This window comes from Sebastes fasciatus, chromosome 11 (assembly GCF_043250625.1).
Source record: "Sebastes fasciatus isolate fSebFas1 chromosome 11, fSebFas1.pri, whole genome shotgun sequence".
Classification (NCBI taxonomy): Eukaryota; Metazoa; Chordata; class Actinopteri; order Perciformes; family Sebastidae; genus Sebastes; species Sebastes fasciatus.
In genome coordinates this window covers 18,504,221-18,520,182 of record NC_133805.1, presented here as the reverse complement: position 1 = coordinate 18,520,182, position 15,962 = coordinate 18,504,221, and the positions used below count along the sequence as shown (strand labels likewise).

The window sequence follows — 15,962 nt, the reverse complement described above, 5'->3', positions numbered from 1 at the left end:
CCAGGGAAGTAAGTCTCTAACTTGTGATGTCATAGGGTATACAGTAACAGCAACAAATTGGTCAAAACTTCAACAGGAATTAAAATTCTCACCAATCCAGCTATTTGAGTCAGTATTGGCCCGATATCCGATCCGGTATCGGTGCATCCCTAGTACTTTGTATTCTTTAATTTGGGAAAATATGCTTATCGCCACCACGGCAGATGGCAGGTCATACCACTTTACTCTTTCTGTTCTTACCTTTTACAATAAAATAGACATTGCAGTGCATCACTGCTTACCAGGAGGAACTTAAATTCCCTCGGAGCATTTTGCTAATAAGCAACTCAACAAAATAGCTTACAATATGTATTTTTCACAAAAATACATGTCTGTATTTATTATGGATGGTTTACCAGCCAACGTTGATTTGGCACGTTTTAATTGTGCAAAACGTAGGAGGTCCGCGCATACTGTAGCTCCCTTAAGAGTGCAATTGAGACGTTGATTTATTAAGTCTGAAGAAGAGCTTGGGCTCGAAACATAACTTACAAAGATATGCCAATAAATTGCACTCTATAGCTACAGTGTGCGGACCGTCTTCTATGTTTTTCATTGCTGTCTTCTACTGGTCCAGCACCGGCCTACTACGGTTTTGGATGTGCGCGACCACCTTACATTGATTGACGTTTTAATTGTGCGACAGCGACGACATAATTAACAGCGCAGAGAAAATTACCTGAGTAGTGTCCCGAAAGTGTTGTTTCATTTTGCCGATGAGCTCACTCTAGTCCTCTACATAAAACTCCCTGGATAGTGAGTAGGAGTAGTGAATGAGTGAATGATTTCAGACACAGCACCAACGAATGGAAGACTGATTCTCCCTATTCACCGTCTATGGAGCAGCACTGTTTCTGTATTTGGGAGAGTTGTTCATGTTCACTAATATTTTTTGGACTGTCTTAAACCATAGAAATAACATGTATGAATTTTGAAAATGGGTGTAATTCCCCTTTAATGTCTTAATCACTTTAACTGAACTACTTCCTCAGGTAGATATTAAAGCTAGTAGGCTAGAATGTAAACATTTATTTTTCCAACTCCTTTTTCCAAATCATTGCTAGTCTTGTTTGAATAAAAACTATTTATACTCAACATATTGTTCATTTAATTTTAGACAAAAACATTAGCCAGTTTTTTCTTAACGGGTTCTATCAAACCCTGCATTTAACACAATCTGGTCCCTCTCACAAACACAAGTACCAGCCTAGTAGAGGGCCACTGGGATTTTAATATTCACAGCTCATTAGGCTTTTCCGATGACAGCAACTCTCCGTCTCCAAGCTAATCACCGGTCGGAAGTGATTCAGTCACTCCATCTTTCTACTTGTTGGCTTTGGGCGGAAGAGAAAGATAACCCTCAATCTGACATCAGAAACTGCTCTGACAATGTGGATGCATCTACAGGTGCACTATTGATTCTTTGTGATTTCCAAATAAAGATGGTCTTTAAAATGTGTAGATGACACTGCCCATTATATCTTACATGCCCATGTTTCCTTGTCAACTGTGAGCGTGGTATCTCTTTATAGTACTTGGAGCCCATGAGACAGCCTCCATCTGTGAACACACTCCCTCCCACATGCAGGTTGTCAGTGACGTGTAGGCGGGTGTCAATACTCCTATGTGCAAACTCATGGAATTTTCTCTAACCAAACGTGACGTATGCCACAGATGGCGTCGGCTCTCCATCAGCAGGTACAGTCTCGCCATCGCCCACCACACACTTCTCATGCCAAATGATATACTGCGTCATTCAGGTAGTTTTCAATGAATTATGATTAATGCTTTAATAATGCAACAGCCCAGATGAGGGGTTGCTTCATTTGTCAAATGACAAATCAGTACATGGATAACATAACTACATGTGTACATAACAAGGTGTTCTCCTTTACAGAACTAAAGAGGAAGAAATATTAGGGATGTAATTCAAGATCCATGATACCGTCGAATACCTGTTTGGAGTGTGCATATGCAACAAAATGATTTAGGAATGGGAAAGCATTCCGAGTATTACGTTTTGTATATGAACCATGAGCTTGGCACTTTTACTGAATCTTGGTTATACCTGCAGGTTTCTTCCTCTTGTAAGTGTCCATGTGATGTGCACGCTAAATTTCATTCAAATCAAGCCATTGATATGCAGATATTTTGGTTGTAGAAGATCAGATAAATTCTGCTCCTTTTGGGAGGTAACAAGACGCAACCACACATACTTGAAATTGTTCTGTTAAATAATTTTGTGCCATTTACGACACACAAACACCTGTGAAGCAATTACCTCTCACCATCTTGCAAACATGTAAACTCTGAGATTGAAATATTGTTCAGTCCAGCACGACAGCCAGTCAGCAACAGGTCAACCAGTACTGGTCTGTGCTGAGTCAGTGATGGTGAGGCTGCTAGTTTGAGATACGGAAAACCTGTGACACATCCGATTAGCATACTGTACATGTGCTCAAAGTGCAGATTCATATTTATCATCTGGCATTAGCACTATTACTACAGTACATCAGCAGCCCAGTAAAGGCGGACTTGGTGCAGCCACTCAGCTCAGCCATGACACTGGGCTTATATCGCCCTCTGCAGGCATTACACAGCCAAGACTACGGTGTACCTCAGTGGTACTCTAAATAAACCAAATTGGATAAATGGATTTAAGAATCTTTGTACAATACTTGTGACTAATGAATAGTTATTAGCAGAAAGTCTTTCTCTTCTCAATTATAAATAAAATTGTAGGAAAGAATTCTGATGTAATACAACAATTTATTTTTCTATTAACATGTACAAAAGGTCAAAGTTGACAATGTTCAACAGCAGTTCCTCTGTAATAACAGTATTTTAACAAATGCATGGGACAGAGCACTAGCCTAATATACTTCTGATTTTAACCACGAGGGAACTTGCAAGGACCTTTCCCTACTTTCACCCCACAAAATGTGGGATGAAAGTAGGGAAAGGTCCTTGAAAAATAACAACTTTATAGATTTCTATGCCACTATAGCGCCATCCCCAAGTGATGACCAAACAGCCTAAAACACTCATAACTTTCAATATCCAACAGACATAAACTTGAGGTCATCAAATCCATTTTCTCCAAGTGTCTTAATAATATAAGGTAAATATAAATTTCATAATTGCAGAATGTGGATGTGACTCAAGTATAAAACTGGTTTGTTGTGGTTGACAGCTTAAATATCAGGTGAATAAATTGATAGCAAGAAGCACAGTCCAATGGACGAACAATACCAGTTCAGGCTTGTTGATGGATCAAGAGTTGATAGTAAAATCTTAGAGGTCAGTAGTGACCACAGGTGTGATCCCGTGAACGAGCAATGTTGGGCCCAGGTCTCGACTCAACACTTCCGCCTGGTGCAGGTAGGATCGGTAACGGCTTGTGTCTGCTGGTGGTCGGGGTAAATACAGGAAACGCACAGCAGGCTGAGGAGCACCGTGTCGGCGAATCAGATTGTTGACAGCACAGATGTACTCATCGGTCAGCTGAGCAGCATTATTAGGAAACGTTTGGATACCATCTTTCTTCTCAGCTTCATCTGGCCTCTCCCTCCTCTCCTCATTCTGTGCAGCCTCTTCCAGATTCCCTCTCTCTCTTCCTCCTTGTCTCTGCCAGTGGAGCGCCACCACCTGGTCCCATGCCACCATCTGCACCTTTGCTGAAATCCTTAGCTCCTTTAGCATCGCCTGGAGCTTCTTCTCCTCCGTCTCCTTCAGACTGCAACCGGACTCCACACACAGGAAGAGGCGGAGTCTCGCCTGGCTCCAGGCACGGGTCTCTTGAAGCACGCAGGCCAACTGCAGCAGGAACAGTGAGCAGGTGTCAACGTAACCGCTGCTGTCTGGTCGAAGCAGATTCAGAGGCCACACGTCAACGAATGGCACCGTCGTGCTTCGGTGGCTCCTAATCTTTTTTACCGACGCCAAGACCTTGTCCCGGTTGAATTGGTTGAAGTTACGGGCCAGTGTCACATTCTTACCCATTTTTACAGCGTCAGCAATCACAGACACATATTCCTCTTCCTGAAGGTCTTTGTGTTCCTCGAACCCCCGCACATTAGGGAAGAAGGGAAACCGTTGCTCTTGGGGGTCTATGGATGGAGTCACTGTATCCAAGCCATAGCCTGTAGACAGGAGAATTGTACCTTGGAGGTTGTCTTGAGGGGTGCAGTCATCATAGAAACCCAAGACAAGGGTGTTTGGCCTCATTCCGCCTAGATGCAAACAGATGAGTTTGTGAGTAACAATCATAGTTCAATGATGGAAAACCAATATCCTCATACAGCAGCAGTGTAGACTTGCCCACCAAAGCCTGTGATGAAAAGCAGGTTCTGAACTCCGTGTCGGACAGAGTCTGCCAGGGTGAGGTTGACAAATGCCTTGATGTTTAGATGGTCCACTAGAGACAGCCAGGAGTCGTAACGGCTCTGCAGGGGATCAGAGGGCAACCCGTCTACAGAATCACACACAAAGACACACACACACAATGACAAAAGTGTGGGAAAGAGAACCAACTCATTCCTTCATGGGCAGCATGTGTGCGTTTGTTGCCAGTTACCAACATTAAGCAGCTCCCTGTATAATTAACAAAAGGTTGCAGTGTATTTTGGTTTTAGTATGATTGACTGGAGCATACCTATAGATGTGGCTTACACTGCAGGAGGGGGTTAAGGTTATAGGTTATGTACATTTTGACACTTTATTCCCCTCACTGGGAAAACTTCAGGCCTAGACGAGGATTTATGTATTTTTTAGATGTTTTTTAAACTTGTGTGTTATACAGGTAGCGAACTCCTTTAAGGAATAACTCAGTGCGTAGGTTATATGCTAATTGCGTTAGCAAGTGTCTGTGTGTGCGGTTAAGAGAGAGACAGACGGAGAGAGAGAGAGAGAGAAACAGAAGTGACGGTGCATGTTGTGTTTGTATAGTAGAAAGTTCATGCCTCTTTCGGGGTTACAAGACAAGACGGGCTTCTGCAAGCCAGGCAGCCCGTAACGTTAGCGAGTGTGCAGTCGACAGGTGAAGTGAACTGAACCCTGAACTTGTCAATATCAGATTGCTGTGCCTTATAGCCTTAAACGACAAAGGCTATAGCTACCAACGTTTAAATAGCCACCTTTAAAGCCTTCAAAACGTCAATTTTGGGTTTAGTATGAGTGACCAATTCAAAAATGTATATATGCATCTCTCTCCTACCTACACAATCCTTACCCAGTAAACCCAGCTTTACATGTCCCAGGACGTAGAGGCCACTCTTCTTAAGGTCATTAATGAAAGCAATGAGACCTGTACAGCTGCGAGGGTTGGCCACCATCAGCAGCAGCTGGGGCCTCCAGAACTTCACATGGTCCTTACGCACATCCAACATCAACAGGTACTTGCGCACCTGAGTGAATGAAGAAGTGATGTAGTAATTCATGCAAACTAGCATCATATTGTTGCTTCAGTGAGAGAGATGACTTGTGTGTCACCTGGTGGAAGATGAGCGCCTGGCTGATGTAGCCCCAGTTGCTGATGGGACCGAGGTAGTGGATAAGCATTAACAGCAGGAGCATAAAGGCAATGCTGGCAAATGCATAAATGTCACTAATCAGGAACATCATGACCAGGCAACCAAGAATGCCCAGAGTGCATGTATGCCACGTGAAACAACGGAATGAGGGTCTAAATGAAAAAAACAAAGAAAAGACATAATATTGAATGAAAATGACCTTTTCCATCACGAATGTGCAAACGAAATCCAAAACAGAAAACCCTGCCAGTATCCTGCACCGTACCTGAAGTTTGGTGCAGAAGCCAATTCAAGAGCCAGACAGGCCAGATTCACAGCAGCATAGACCAACAAGAAGAAGATAGTTACAATACCAGCAATGGTGTTCAATTTACCAGCAAACAGTACCACCTAGTGGAAGGAATAAAGAACATCAATTATGTCTCAACAATATTTTGTATCCTGTGCTGCTTAGATCTCATTCAGGTTGCAGTTTTAAACACTGAATTCAAATATGTAATAATTATAGCAATAAAAGTGTGCAAGCTTTGGCACCCACATTACTTAAAGGTACTATATGTAACTTTTAGAAAGTCCTTGTTATTAATGACACCGGTGGCCATTAAGTGAACTGCAGTTAGCATCCTGTTGCTCGTGCTCGCACTTCATAGGCGCGAGTGATCATCCTGGGCATCGGCCAAAACAGTGACATGACAGTACAATCATATATCACTGTTACAATCTGTAATGTCCAATCTCCATGATACTAACTAGCTTGCCATTTGCAAATTACTTCATCAGCTAACATTACCAAGCAAAACCGTCCAGAGTCCTTTACATAAAAATCAGTCCACAGGCTGTTATAGGCAATCGAGAAAATCGGGGAAGGTCTCAGTTTTTAAGTTACATAACAACCTGTTCACACAATGGTAATACAAAGTGATAAATAAATGTAAATTGTTACATATAGTACCTTTAAATGTTACTGCGAACAATGTATACAAACAATCCCTTTAGCTAGACTACACAAGTAGCTTCAGACCTCTGGATGTCCCTTGACCCCAACACAAACCAACTTGATAAAGAGCTTAACTGTCTTAAATTACAGCTATACTATACATGCCCATGACTTCATAAGAATAATGTAACAAACCTTGTTATCTAGCTAATATGCTGATGCTAAGTGGCATGGTAGTGAAATGAGGAGTTCACTTACTAATGTAACAGGACGGTACCCTGCTGTCCTCCCTGGCAGACCTTTCAAGCTTTAAATGCTCTTCATTTGACCAGTGGTCAGCCAATCCGAAGCGGAGCGCAAAATGTTTTGCCCCGCGGAATAGTAGATGGTCAGCTGCTAATTTATCTGCCTCCACTCCAGTTCTTCCCTTTACTTTCCCCTCAGAGCAGCACTGCATTTTTCACCAACACATTTACAAAAAACAAACAAGCAGTGGCAATATAAAGTATAATGCAAAATGTTGATGTAATCCCAGAAATTGTGGGTTATACGATTAGGGCAAGAAAGTTCAACTTTTGTCCACTTCATCTTCCTCATTACTGAAATAGACGCCTCCTGTTACTCTTACACATTAGAAGCAGAAAGCAAAATGAAAACCATACTTTAAAACAAACAATTAGGGTGTAAATAGCTATATTTTTTATCTCCATCTGTTGTTTAGGGGTTTATGGGTAGCCGTCAATAACCTTGCAAGGCAGCTGGATTCTTGCGATGTCATGAGATCACGCGATAATCGCAGGATCAAACATCACACGAAAATCCATCTCGCCAGGCTTCAAGTCATGCGTTTGTCACCAATTGTTCACCAATCAACGTCCTGTGAGGAGCTACTGCACCTATGGGCGTTGCTTAGACGTATGAGACGCGGTGAGACCATAGTATGAGACAACACGGATCGGCTACAGTTCGAAAACAATAATGGCGGCTCCTGAAGAGGTTAGCATTGATGCTGAAATAGCAATCAGAACTGGATAGTATTTTTTCATTGAAAGAAGAGCAAAGTATGGCACTGAAGGCGATGTTTTCACCTCCAAATTAGTTTTGCTTTTGTTAGATGGTTGACAAATGGTTTATCTAATCACCTGCCAAGTATTTTTGAAAGAGCCTGTCCTTTTCCAAACAGTTTCCAATGATGGCTTCTCAGATGGTTCTGTGAAACAACCCATCTGACAAGGTCAGGTTAAGAAGTCAATGCATTATGGTAAAAGATATCCATTTGGAAGGTGATTAAAAAGTAATTTCACAGTGAAGTTGTGAACTAGGTCTCCAACATGTGAAAGATCAATATGAACAGGAAGGGGTTGAGGGCAAAAGAAGTGACTCTGTTTGAGCTTTAGTAGAACTAAAGCTGAATCACTCTAAACTTTATTCACAGACGAAAACTGTCACTACTCCTTGCATGCAGTTTGCACTAACCTACCTGTACAAGCAACCAGGAGACAAGCACAGAGGCCCAGGGGTTCCCACTCCGAGATGTTTTCCTTGCCAGAGCCAGGACGCCACCTGTAGAGAATTAAAACATTAACAAAAGTCACTCGGTTATTGCTCATGGTCCTAAATCAGAAACAACTGAGTCATCCTGCACTCATCCTTCAGCCAAACACACAATGAGAGGATTTTTCTTCTTCTGAGAAAGTCAACACTGCCAGCCATCTGTTGTCAGACGATGCTTTCCAAATTAACATGCCTCCACTTGGAAAACGACATGATGAAATTAATAACAAGTGTCAATTTCTCACATTTGAGATGGGAGGCCTCTTTCAACAGATGGCTGATTATTAAAATGTTGACTCAGCTTTATAGAAGACCAGCTGGAGTTGGATATGCTTTCATATAGTCTGGATCAACTATTTAGCCCTGATCATAACCTAAACAAGCAAGATTAGTAATTAAGTCCTTTTCACTACAGAGACGGTCAGAGGTCACATCAGCTAAAACCAGACTCTGCCAATGAAGAATTTGCTGCTTTTGGAAAGTAATTCTTAATGTTGGAGACACTGCAAATGTTGGGAATTGCAAACATTGGGCAGCAGGACACATGTTCAAGAATCTCACCAAACAGGTTGTCTTTGGCCAGTGCATACAGGATCCGGGAGGCTCCTATCAGGTTACTCATGGCAGCAGATATGGTGGAGGAGTAAATCCCAATTGTCACCAGGGGCGGCCATATATTGATGTCGCCCAGGAAACTGTAGTCTTTTAGGAGGAGGTGACTAAGGAGAATGAAAATATGAAATCAGTGAGTCAAGAATAATTACTTTATCTGATTAACTGTGTTAATAAAAACAAATTATTTGACAGGTGTACAAACAAAACAAATCCAAGTAAAATCTCAAACTACAACAGAGATATTCCATCTCTGAAAAAGACAGCAATAATATGCAAAAGCGAGTGTGTAAATGCAAAAACTTGTTTTGAAAAATCCATTAATTATTTAAATGACCACAGCATTATGGGTAATGTTTCTATAGATTTAAAAGAAATGTTTTAGTTTCATATGGTATTTGTGCTAGTACTACTTCATATGTTTGAGTGTGTGTGTGTTTGTGTGTGTCTAACCGGTCACAGGTCCACGCAACCAGCAGACTGAGCAGATTGTATGTGATGAAAGTTGTAAGAACAGCTGCAAGCGTTCCTCTCGGGATGGAGTAGCTGGGGTTTTTCAGGTCGCCTGGATATCACATGACAAAAATTCCCTCTTCAATAAAACCAAATCTATTAAACACATTATTGATGTTCTGTCAATGTTGCGTACTGTGTCTTAAATGAGGGGCTGGATCAACTAAAGTCTGCATTTCTAGACCTGCCTTTACTGCCTAGATTTATTTCCCATTACTGACACATGTTTGCTCATCATGTGATGAAGTTAAACATCAAAGCTTATACTGTAAACTTGACATATTATGAAACCTGTTCCAATTTTCAACTGGTATTTCTACAGCCCTGACACACGGTCGGCTGTCGGTGAGCGTCTGTCGCCCTAGTTCTTGCAGTGTGTCCCGCACCGTCAGCTCTAGTCTGCCTGTGTCTGAGGTTTTTCAATTTACGTTTATTTATTGAGATTTCTTTAACACCATCTTACCTGACATGTTGGAGCCTGCCATGATCCCAGTACAGCCATTGAACATGACAGCAAACACTGTGGCAAAATTCATCATGACACCGGTGGTGTAGTCTACTGTGTAATTGGCTGGAAGGATAGACAAGAGGCTCGATCATTCATACATATCAGGGATGACCAATACAAACAGGGATTTCCAGGTGGGTAATTTTTCTGTTTCTTCAAGGTCCTAAATTAACACATCAAAGCTAATATCATAAATGCTTTAGGTCTGACATTGTTTAAATAGGTTTAAGATTATCAAAGCATATAAACTGCCCAACCATCACATTTGACAACATGTCCAACACTTACGCAATAAGTTGCCCTTCAAGGTGTGGAGCTGGAAGCCAGTGTAATTGCCAGTGCTCAGGCTGGTACCATTTAGACCAGAACTATCAGGCAGAATCACCACGATCGGCCCCACAATGAAAAAGTTGATGAAGATGGTAACCAAAACTGCTGCAACTATGATGATGATAATAAAGGTGGCTTTGGCATAGATGTGGGCACCCACCTGTAATGACAAGCCAGTTAAATTTAGGAACTACTGACTTATGTTACACATCCAAATATGTCCCCTAGCACCACTTTTCTCTTGACTGTCAATTTGGCCCAAGGCAAGGTATCTTGAAAATTACCAGCTATAGAGTTTGCTAGTGGATATTCACTGTCCTCAGTGGTTAACTTAAAAAATTCATGATGACCTCCTTTCCTTTCTTATAGCATCTGGCCAGAATTTCAACTTTTACACAACATATGAGATAAGCTATGATAAGAATTATTATTCGTGGCCTTTCCCCTAGGGTTGCAGTATGGACAAACTTCAATTTTTTTTTACAATTGTAACACATTATTTTTAACAATAGCACAATAAACTTTTGTAAGTGTTGAATTCATCTTCCGATACTTTTAAATAGTGCAATGTAATCAACAGCAGGGATTTGGACTTAAAAATCCTTTTATTCTAAATGGTTGTGTATTTAGCAAAACATGGTTCTCAGAAAAATAAATCACAACACCCTCTATTTGTGCAAGCCAAAGATGAGCTGACAGTTAAAAAAAAACAATTAAGTAAAAACAAATGAAGTCTCACCAAGCAGACATTGAAACACAGGAAGAGTAGGCCAGTGCCATACAGCAGAGACCACCAATATCCGGAGGGCAGCACCTGATGGGGACCTGCAGCACCCTCTGAGGGACAGTAAAACTGGGTTGATTAATATATCAACATACTCATGCATGCCTAGATGTCATGTCCTAATTTTACCTTACCTTCTGGGATGCCAAAGGTAGACATGATCGCCTCAACCAGACCCAAAACATAGAGAGCACTGCCGCACACATTGGCAAAGAAAAACATGATCCCAATGCTGCCGCCAAACTCTGGACCCAGGGCTCGGCTGATCATGTCTGGGGACCAAGTTGAGGGATTTCAGACTCCAGATTTATAAATGTAAACTAAGTCCGTGGGGATACAACCTGCACCCTCACATTTTAAATCCAAAGTGGCAATCACTACACATACAGTAAAGTAGTACACTTTGGGTTTCACACATTGACAAAAAGCAGATCCAGACATCGTGACTAAAGCTGCATGCTAGTCTTTGATTTTTGGGTTGCTGGTAAAAAAATTCAATAAATAATGCCCGACAGTGACTGATATATTTGACTTCAGGACATCTGACTACATACATGCTGAAAATCAAACATTTTTACTGTATTCATTTTGAGATTTTCTAAAGTGCATGTCCCTTGAAGTGTATGATTCAACTTTTTCCCATGGGCTAGTGTTAAAAAAAGTTAACAAATCTCAATAAATTGTAATATCAAATCGCAATACTTGTAGAATCGCAACATTTAAAAGGGACTGTTTGTAAGAATCAGAATTGCTTGTTAACAGCGACACCTGTGCCCATTAAGTCAACGAAAGTCAGCGTTGGGCCCGTGCTCGCTCTAAATAGACACGAATGAGCATCGCTCAAAACAGTGAGGTGACACACGTCAGCTAAAACCACAATATCACTATATTTCAGCTGCTTGGCAGTAATGTTAGCTGACCAGACGAAGGTCTCAGGAATCAATGCTGATCCTAGTGTTGGCTTTTCCTGCTTCAGCCTTCCGACAGCGGTTGGAGTAAACAGGGAGACAATGGCACCCGGTCAGAGACGATAATGTTACTCGCTTCGGAGCCCCGTCGCTTCACAAGACAGCAGTTATTTCTGCACAAACGTCAACTGTAGCTTTACTAGATATTCTCAGAGCTACGAAGTCTTCTGCAATGTGTAGTGTGTGCTCATGCACGTGAGGTGGAGCAAGCTGAGTGAAGGCAAGCAGGCCGGCAGAGGAGCAGAGGATCAGAGTACAGCAGAGACTCCGGCCCTGGAGACCAAAGCTACTGTCTCCCCCGCGTCCTCCGACCGCGGCCAACACTGTTTTGCAAGACGGGCTTCACTAGAAATAACTTTGCGGTTTTGGTGCTTCCGTGTAGTTTGTGTTGGAGTCTGAGTCTGAACAGCGTAGCCAGACGCGAGCGCGCATGGGACACCGACCCGGGTGACTTATACGTGTAAGAAGTTACAAACAGTCCCTTTAAAAATCACAATACATATCGTATCGGCACCCAATTATCGTGATAGTATTGAATCGGGAGATAAGAATATCGTCCAGGCCCTAATAAATCATGGGGAGAAATTAAGAGCAGGGACATTTTCTGCGTCGAAAGGAGCCAGTTGAGGTGGTTCGGGCATCTAGCACGGATGCCTCCTGGGCGCCTCCCTTGGGAGGTGTTCCAGGCACGACCAGCTGGGAGGAGACCACGGGGAAGACCCAGGACTAGATGGAGAGATTATATCTCTACTCTGGCCTGGGAACGCCTCGGGATCCCCCAGTCAGAGCTGGTTAATGTGGCCCGGGAAAGGGAAGTTTGGGGTCCCCTGCTGGAGCTGTTGCCCCCGCGACCCGATCCCGGATAAGCGGTTGAAGATGGATGGATGGATGGACATTTTCTCAATCCATTAGTCAGGCTTAATCACAGACACCCAAGTGAGGCTTTTAAGCTGTACAGCACAAATCTCTCTCAGCAGTAAAGGATACAGTAGGCACCTCCAGCGTCTAAAGCCCCATTGGTGGAGATGGCACAGACAGAAAGCACGGTCACTGTGATGATAAAGTAGGCCACTATGAACATGGCAATGGCCTGGTAGAGCCCTGCTTGGCCCACAACAAATCCTGCAAGAGGTAGTTGGAAAATCTTATTTATAATGTTCACTTCAGGCCTGAAATAGATGTTATGGACACAACAGATGAAATAAAATAGTGCTAGTTGTTTGTTTCAGTCATTTCTGCTACTTTTATGCTCATTGTAAACTGAATATCTTTGGATTTTGGACAATGTTGGACAAAACTGAAGATGTCACCATGCGCTCTGGGAAACTGGTGAATGACTAAGATGAATCTATAGCTAAGGAAAAAATGTTAGGTACAGCCCTTGAAAAAAACAAACAGACATGACACATTTTAAAATGATAGGATTTGAGATTATATTAGTATTTTATCAAGACTTGAATGAGTAATTCAAAGGCTAACCTCCAAATGGATTATTTCACCCATTTGCTGGACTGGACATAAACTGTTTCAAATTGAACCGGAAGCACATATTTTCAGAAGACTTGTGTAAGTTATTTGTGTTTTAGTTCTTTTTAGGACAACACTTCAGATTTAAGATTAAAGATTAAAGTTGTTGCCCATGTCTTCCTCTTCTTTGGTGTTTATTGGCGGTTGGCAAACCATCTTAGAGGCGCATTACCGCCACCATCTGGACTGGAGTGTGGAACAGGAGATTGTGCAGAAACAAAATAAAAAATTAATAGTAAAAAACTATAAAATAATAATAATAATAATAATAATAATAACGAGGAAAAATTGCCCTTTGTCCTACATACCAATTCGCAGGAACACAACGACGCTGAACATGGACAGTAGAGTCGGTATGACCACGCCGAACACCACTCCGAGCTTCCGGGCGGTCTTTTCCTTGTCCTTGGTCCTTCGACCGGCGGCTCGGCCCTCCGTGGCCCCGCCAGGTTTGGACGCATCTTTCGGCACCGGACTGGCGCTGGTGGTGAGTCGGTAATGAAGAAGCGGAGCCTTTTCTGACATGGCGGTTTACGTAAATTAGCCGTTAAATAACAGCTCACTGGCGTTGACCAAAGAAGCACTACCGAAATTAACGCCTAACGTCTTTTCTGTAGCTATGGTGACATGACAGTAGCTAAGCGTTAAATTAACCGTTAAATGCAGTTGGCTGGCGGCGACCAAAAAGCTGTTTCAACCGAAATTAACGCCTAACGTCTTTTCTGTAGCTATGGTGACATGACAGTTGCTAAGCGTTTACGTTAGCTAAATTAGCCGTTAAATGCAGTTTGCTGGCGTCAAACAAGAAGCCCAGTTTCAACCGAAATTAACGTCTTTTCTGTAGCTATGGTGACATGACAGTTGCTAACGTTAGAGTCAGCGTTTAGTTAGCTGAATTAGTTGAGTAGCCGTCATTAAACCTCCGCACGTCGTCCACCTTCACCGGGCCCGGTTCACCTGCTGCAGGTAATGACCGACGGTTTGCTAATTACGTATAAATCATGTAAACTCATGTGAAGGGCTCATCCAATTATATTCTTCTTCTTCTTTGGTGTTTATTGGTGGTTGGCAAACCAGCTTATAGGAGCATTACCGCCACCTACTGGGCGGGAGTGTGGAGCAGTAGATTGGCAGGAAAATAAATAAATACAATTTAAAAAGAAAATTAAAAAAAATATTAATAATTATTAATAATAATATTAATTAAATTCTCTCAATTATTCCTGTTGCCCTTAAGTAATTAATTAGAAGATTCACTTTCTTAGATGTCTTTCCTAGCAGATTCTCTATTGTAATATCTCCATCATCTACTCCTGAAAGCAATTCCCTTCTTTCTTCGTCATATTTGTTGCACTCTATTAGAACATGCTTGACAGTTTCCGGTTTATTACAGTGCGTGCATAGTCCAGTTGGGTGCTTGCCTATTCTATAGAGTGTTTGGTTTAATCCTGTATGTCCTATTCTCAGACGGGTAATGACCATCTCATTCCACCAGCTCCTACATGTTTCTGAATACTGTACAGATGTCTCCCTGTGTCACTTAGGTCCCAGTTTTCTTGCTAGGTTTTGTGCATGTAGGCTCATCCAATCAAATACAGTTTCTCCTTGATTAATCCACCGGCCATTTATATTGGTCTTTTCTAGAAGGTAATCCGCAAATTGCGAACTCTCGCGAGATTCGTTGTCCAACGACCTAACAAACTATTCGAGATGAACGCCTACCCTTACAGCATCTCGCGAGAGTTTCCCAACTCGTGTGTTTTTTTTTTGTTTTTTTTATTGAAGATAATTAATTTACAAACATTAAGGCATTGCAATCTAAACTCAATACTTCTATTATACAAGGCACAATTGGATAGGAAAGATAACTTAAATTATAAAAAATAAGATAATAAAAATAAAAGAGGGTAGAAAATAATTAAAGGAACAAAAAAAGAAAATGCATAAATAAAGAAATAAATAATAAGGCTGCACTCTTCCATAGTAGCTATAGGGGTCATCATCATATATGTTCAGTTCTTCATAAACTCTGAGAAGAGACTTTGCATGTTGTCCTTTCATTAGTCTTAAAGCATTGAGACGATTGTCCACAAGGTCCCTTTTGAAAATGGAAAATAGGGGTTTCATTTTCCTCCATTTGGATGCATGGATGAAAAAAATTTGCCAGCAGTATCAGATTGTTCAATATCAAGTCACTGTTAATGTCCTTCATGTTAATACCAAACACAATATTTTCTTTTGTGAGAGGAGCAAGTAGTTGGATTTTGGTTGACAGCCAGTCCTGCAAATCTTCCCAGAATGCCGCAGAATATATACAGTGGAAAATCAGATGATCAGTAGTTTCAATCTCAGTCTCACAAAAGTTGCAGTTATTGTGATCAACATTAAATCTCAGTCTTAACAATTCATTGGATGGATAAATATTAGACATTATTTTTAAATGGACTTCTTTTGTCTTGGGGCCTACAGGGTAAGTGATGTATTTAGATCTCCATTTCTTAATGTCTGAGTCTGAAAATAGTTGGATGATGTTGTTTCTGTTTGATCGTATTGGGTACAGTATGTTGGTCAGGTGATTATGACCCTTTTATATCCGTTAGCATAACTAAAAAAAGTACCTAACTAACCAAATAAATGAATTAGTAATTAACTAAATGGC

At 41.5% G+C, this 15,962-nt stretch overlaps 1 protein-coding gene across 3 annotated transcripts; it reads right to left on the bottom strand.

Moving 5' to 3' along the window:
• Positions 1–2,788: 2,788 nt before the first annotated feature.
• LOC141777230 (solute carrier family 12 member 9-like) lies at positions 2,789–14,274 on the bottom strand. Of its 3 annotated transcripts, XM_074651300.1 has the most exons (15): positions 13,612–14,273; positions 12,764–12,898; positions 10,943–11,080; positions 10,764–10,861; positions 9,983–10,184; positions 9,650–9,757; positions 9,127–9,238; positions 8,623–8,780; positions 7,988–8,070; positions 5,836–5,960; positions 5,530–5,722; positions 5,270–5,444; positions 4,364–4,510; positions 4,038–4,271; positions 2,789–3,899 (listed from the first exon to the last, which is right to left on the bottom strand). In XM_074651300.1, exons 1-15 carry the CDS (start codon positions 13,826–13,828, stop codon positions 3,334–3,336), a joined length of 2,691 nt encoding a protein of 896 aa, XP_074507401.1. In that variant the 5' UTR covers positions 13,829–14,273; the 3' UTR covers positions 2,789–3,333. The 3 variants fall into 3 exon arrangements, with proteins under 3 accessions (XP_074507401.1, XP_074507400.1, XP_074507402.1); XM_074651299.1 differs by having other exon boundaries at positions 2,789–4,271; positions 13,612–14,271; XM_074651301.1 differs by lacking the exon at positions 2,789–3,899 and having other exon boundaries at positions 4,096–4,271; positions 4,360–4,510; positions 13,612–14,274.
• Between the last annotated feature and the right edge of the window lie 1,688 nt (positions 14,275–15,962).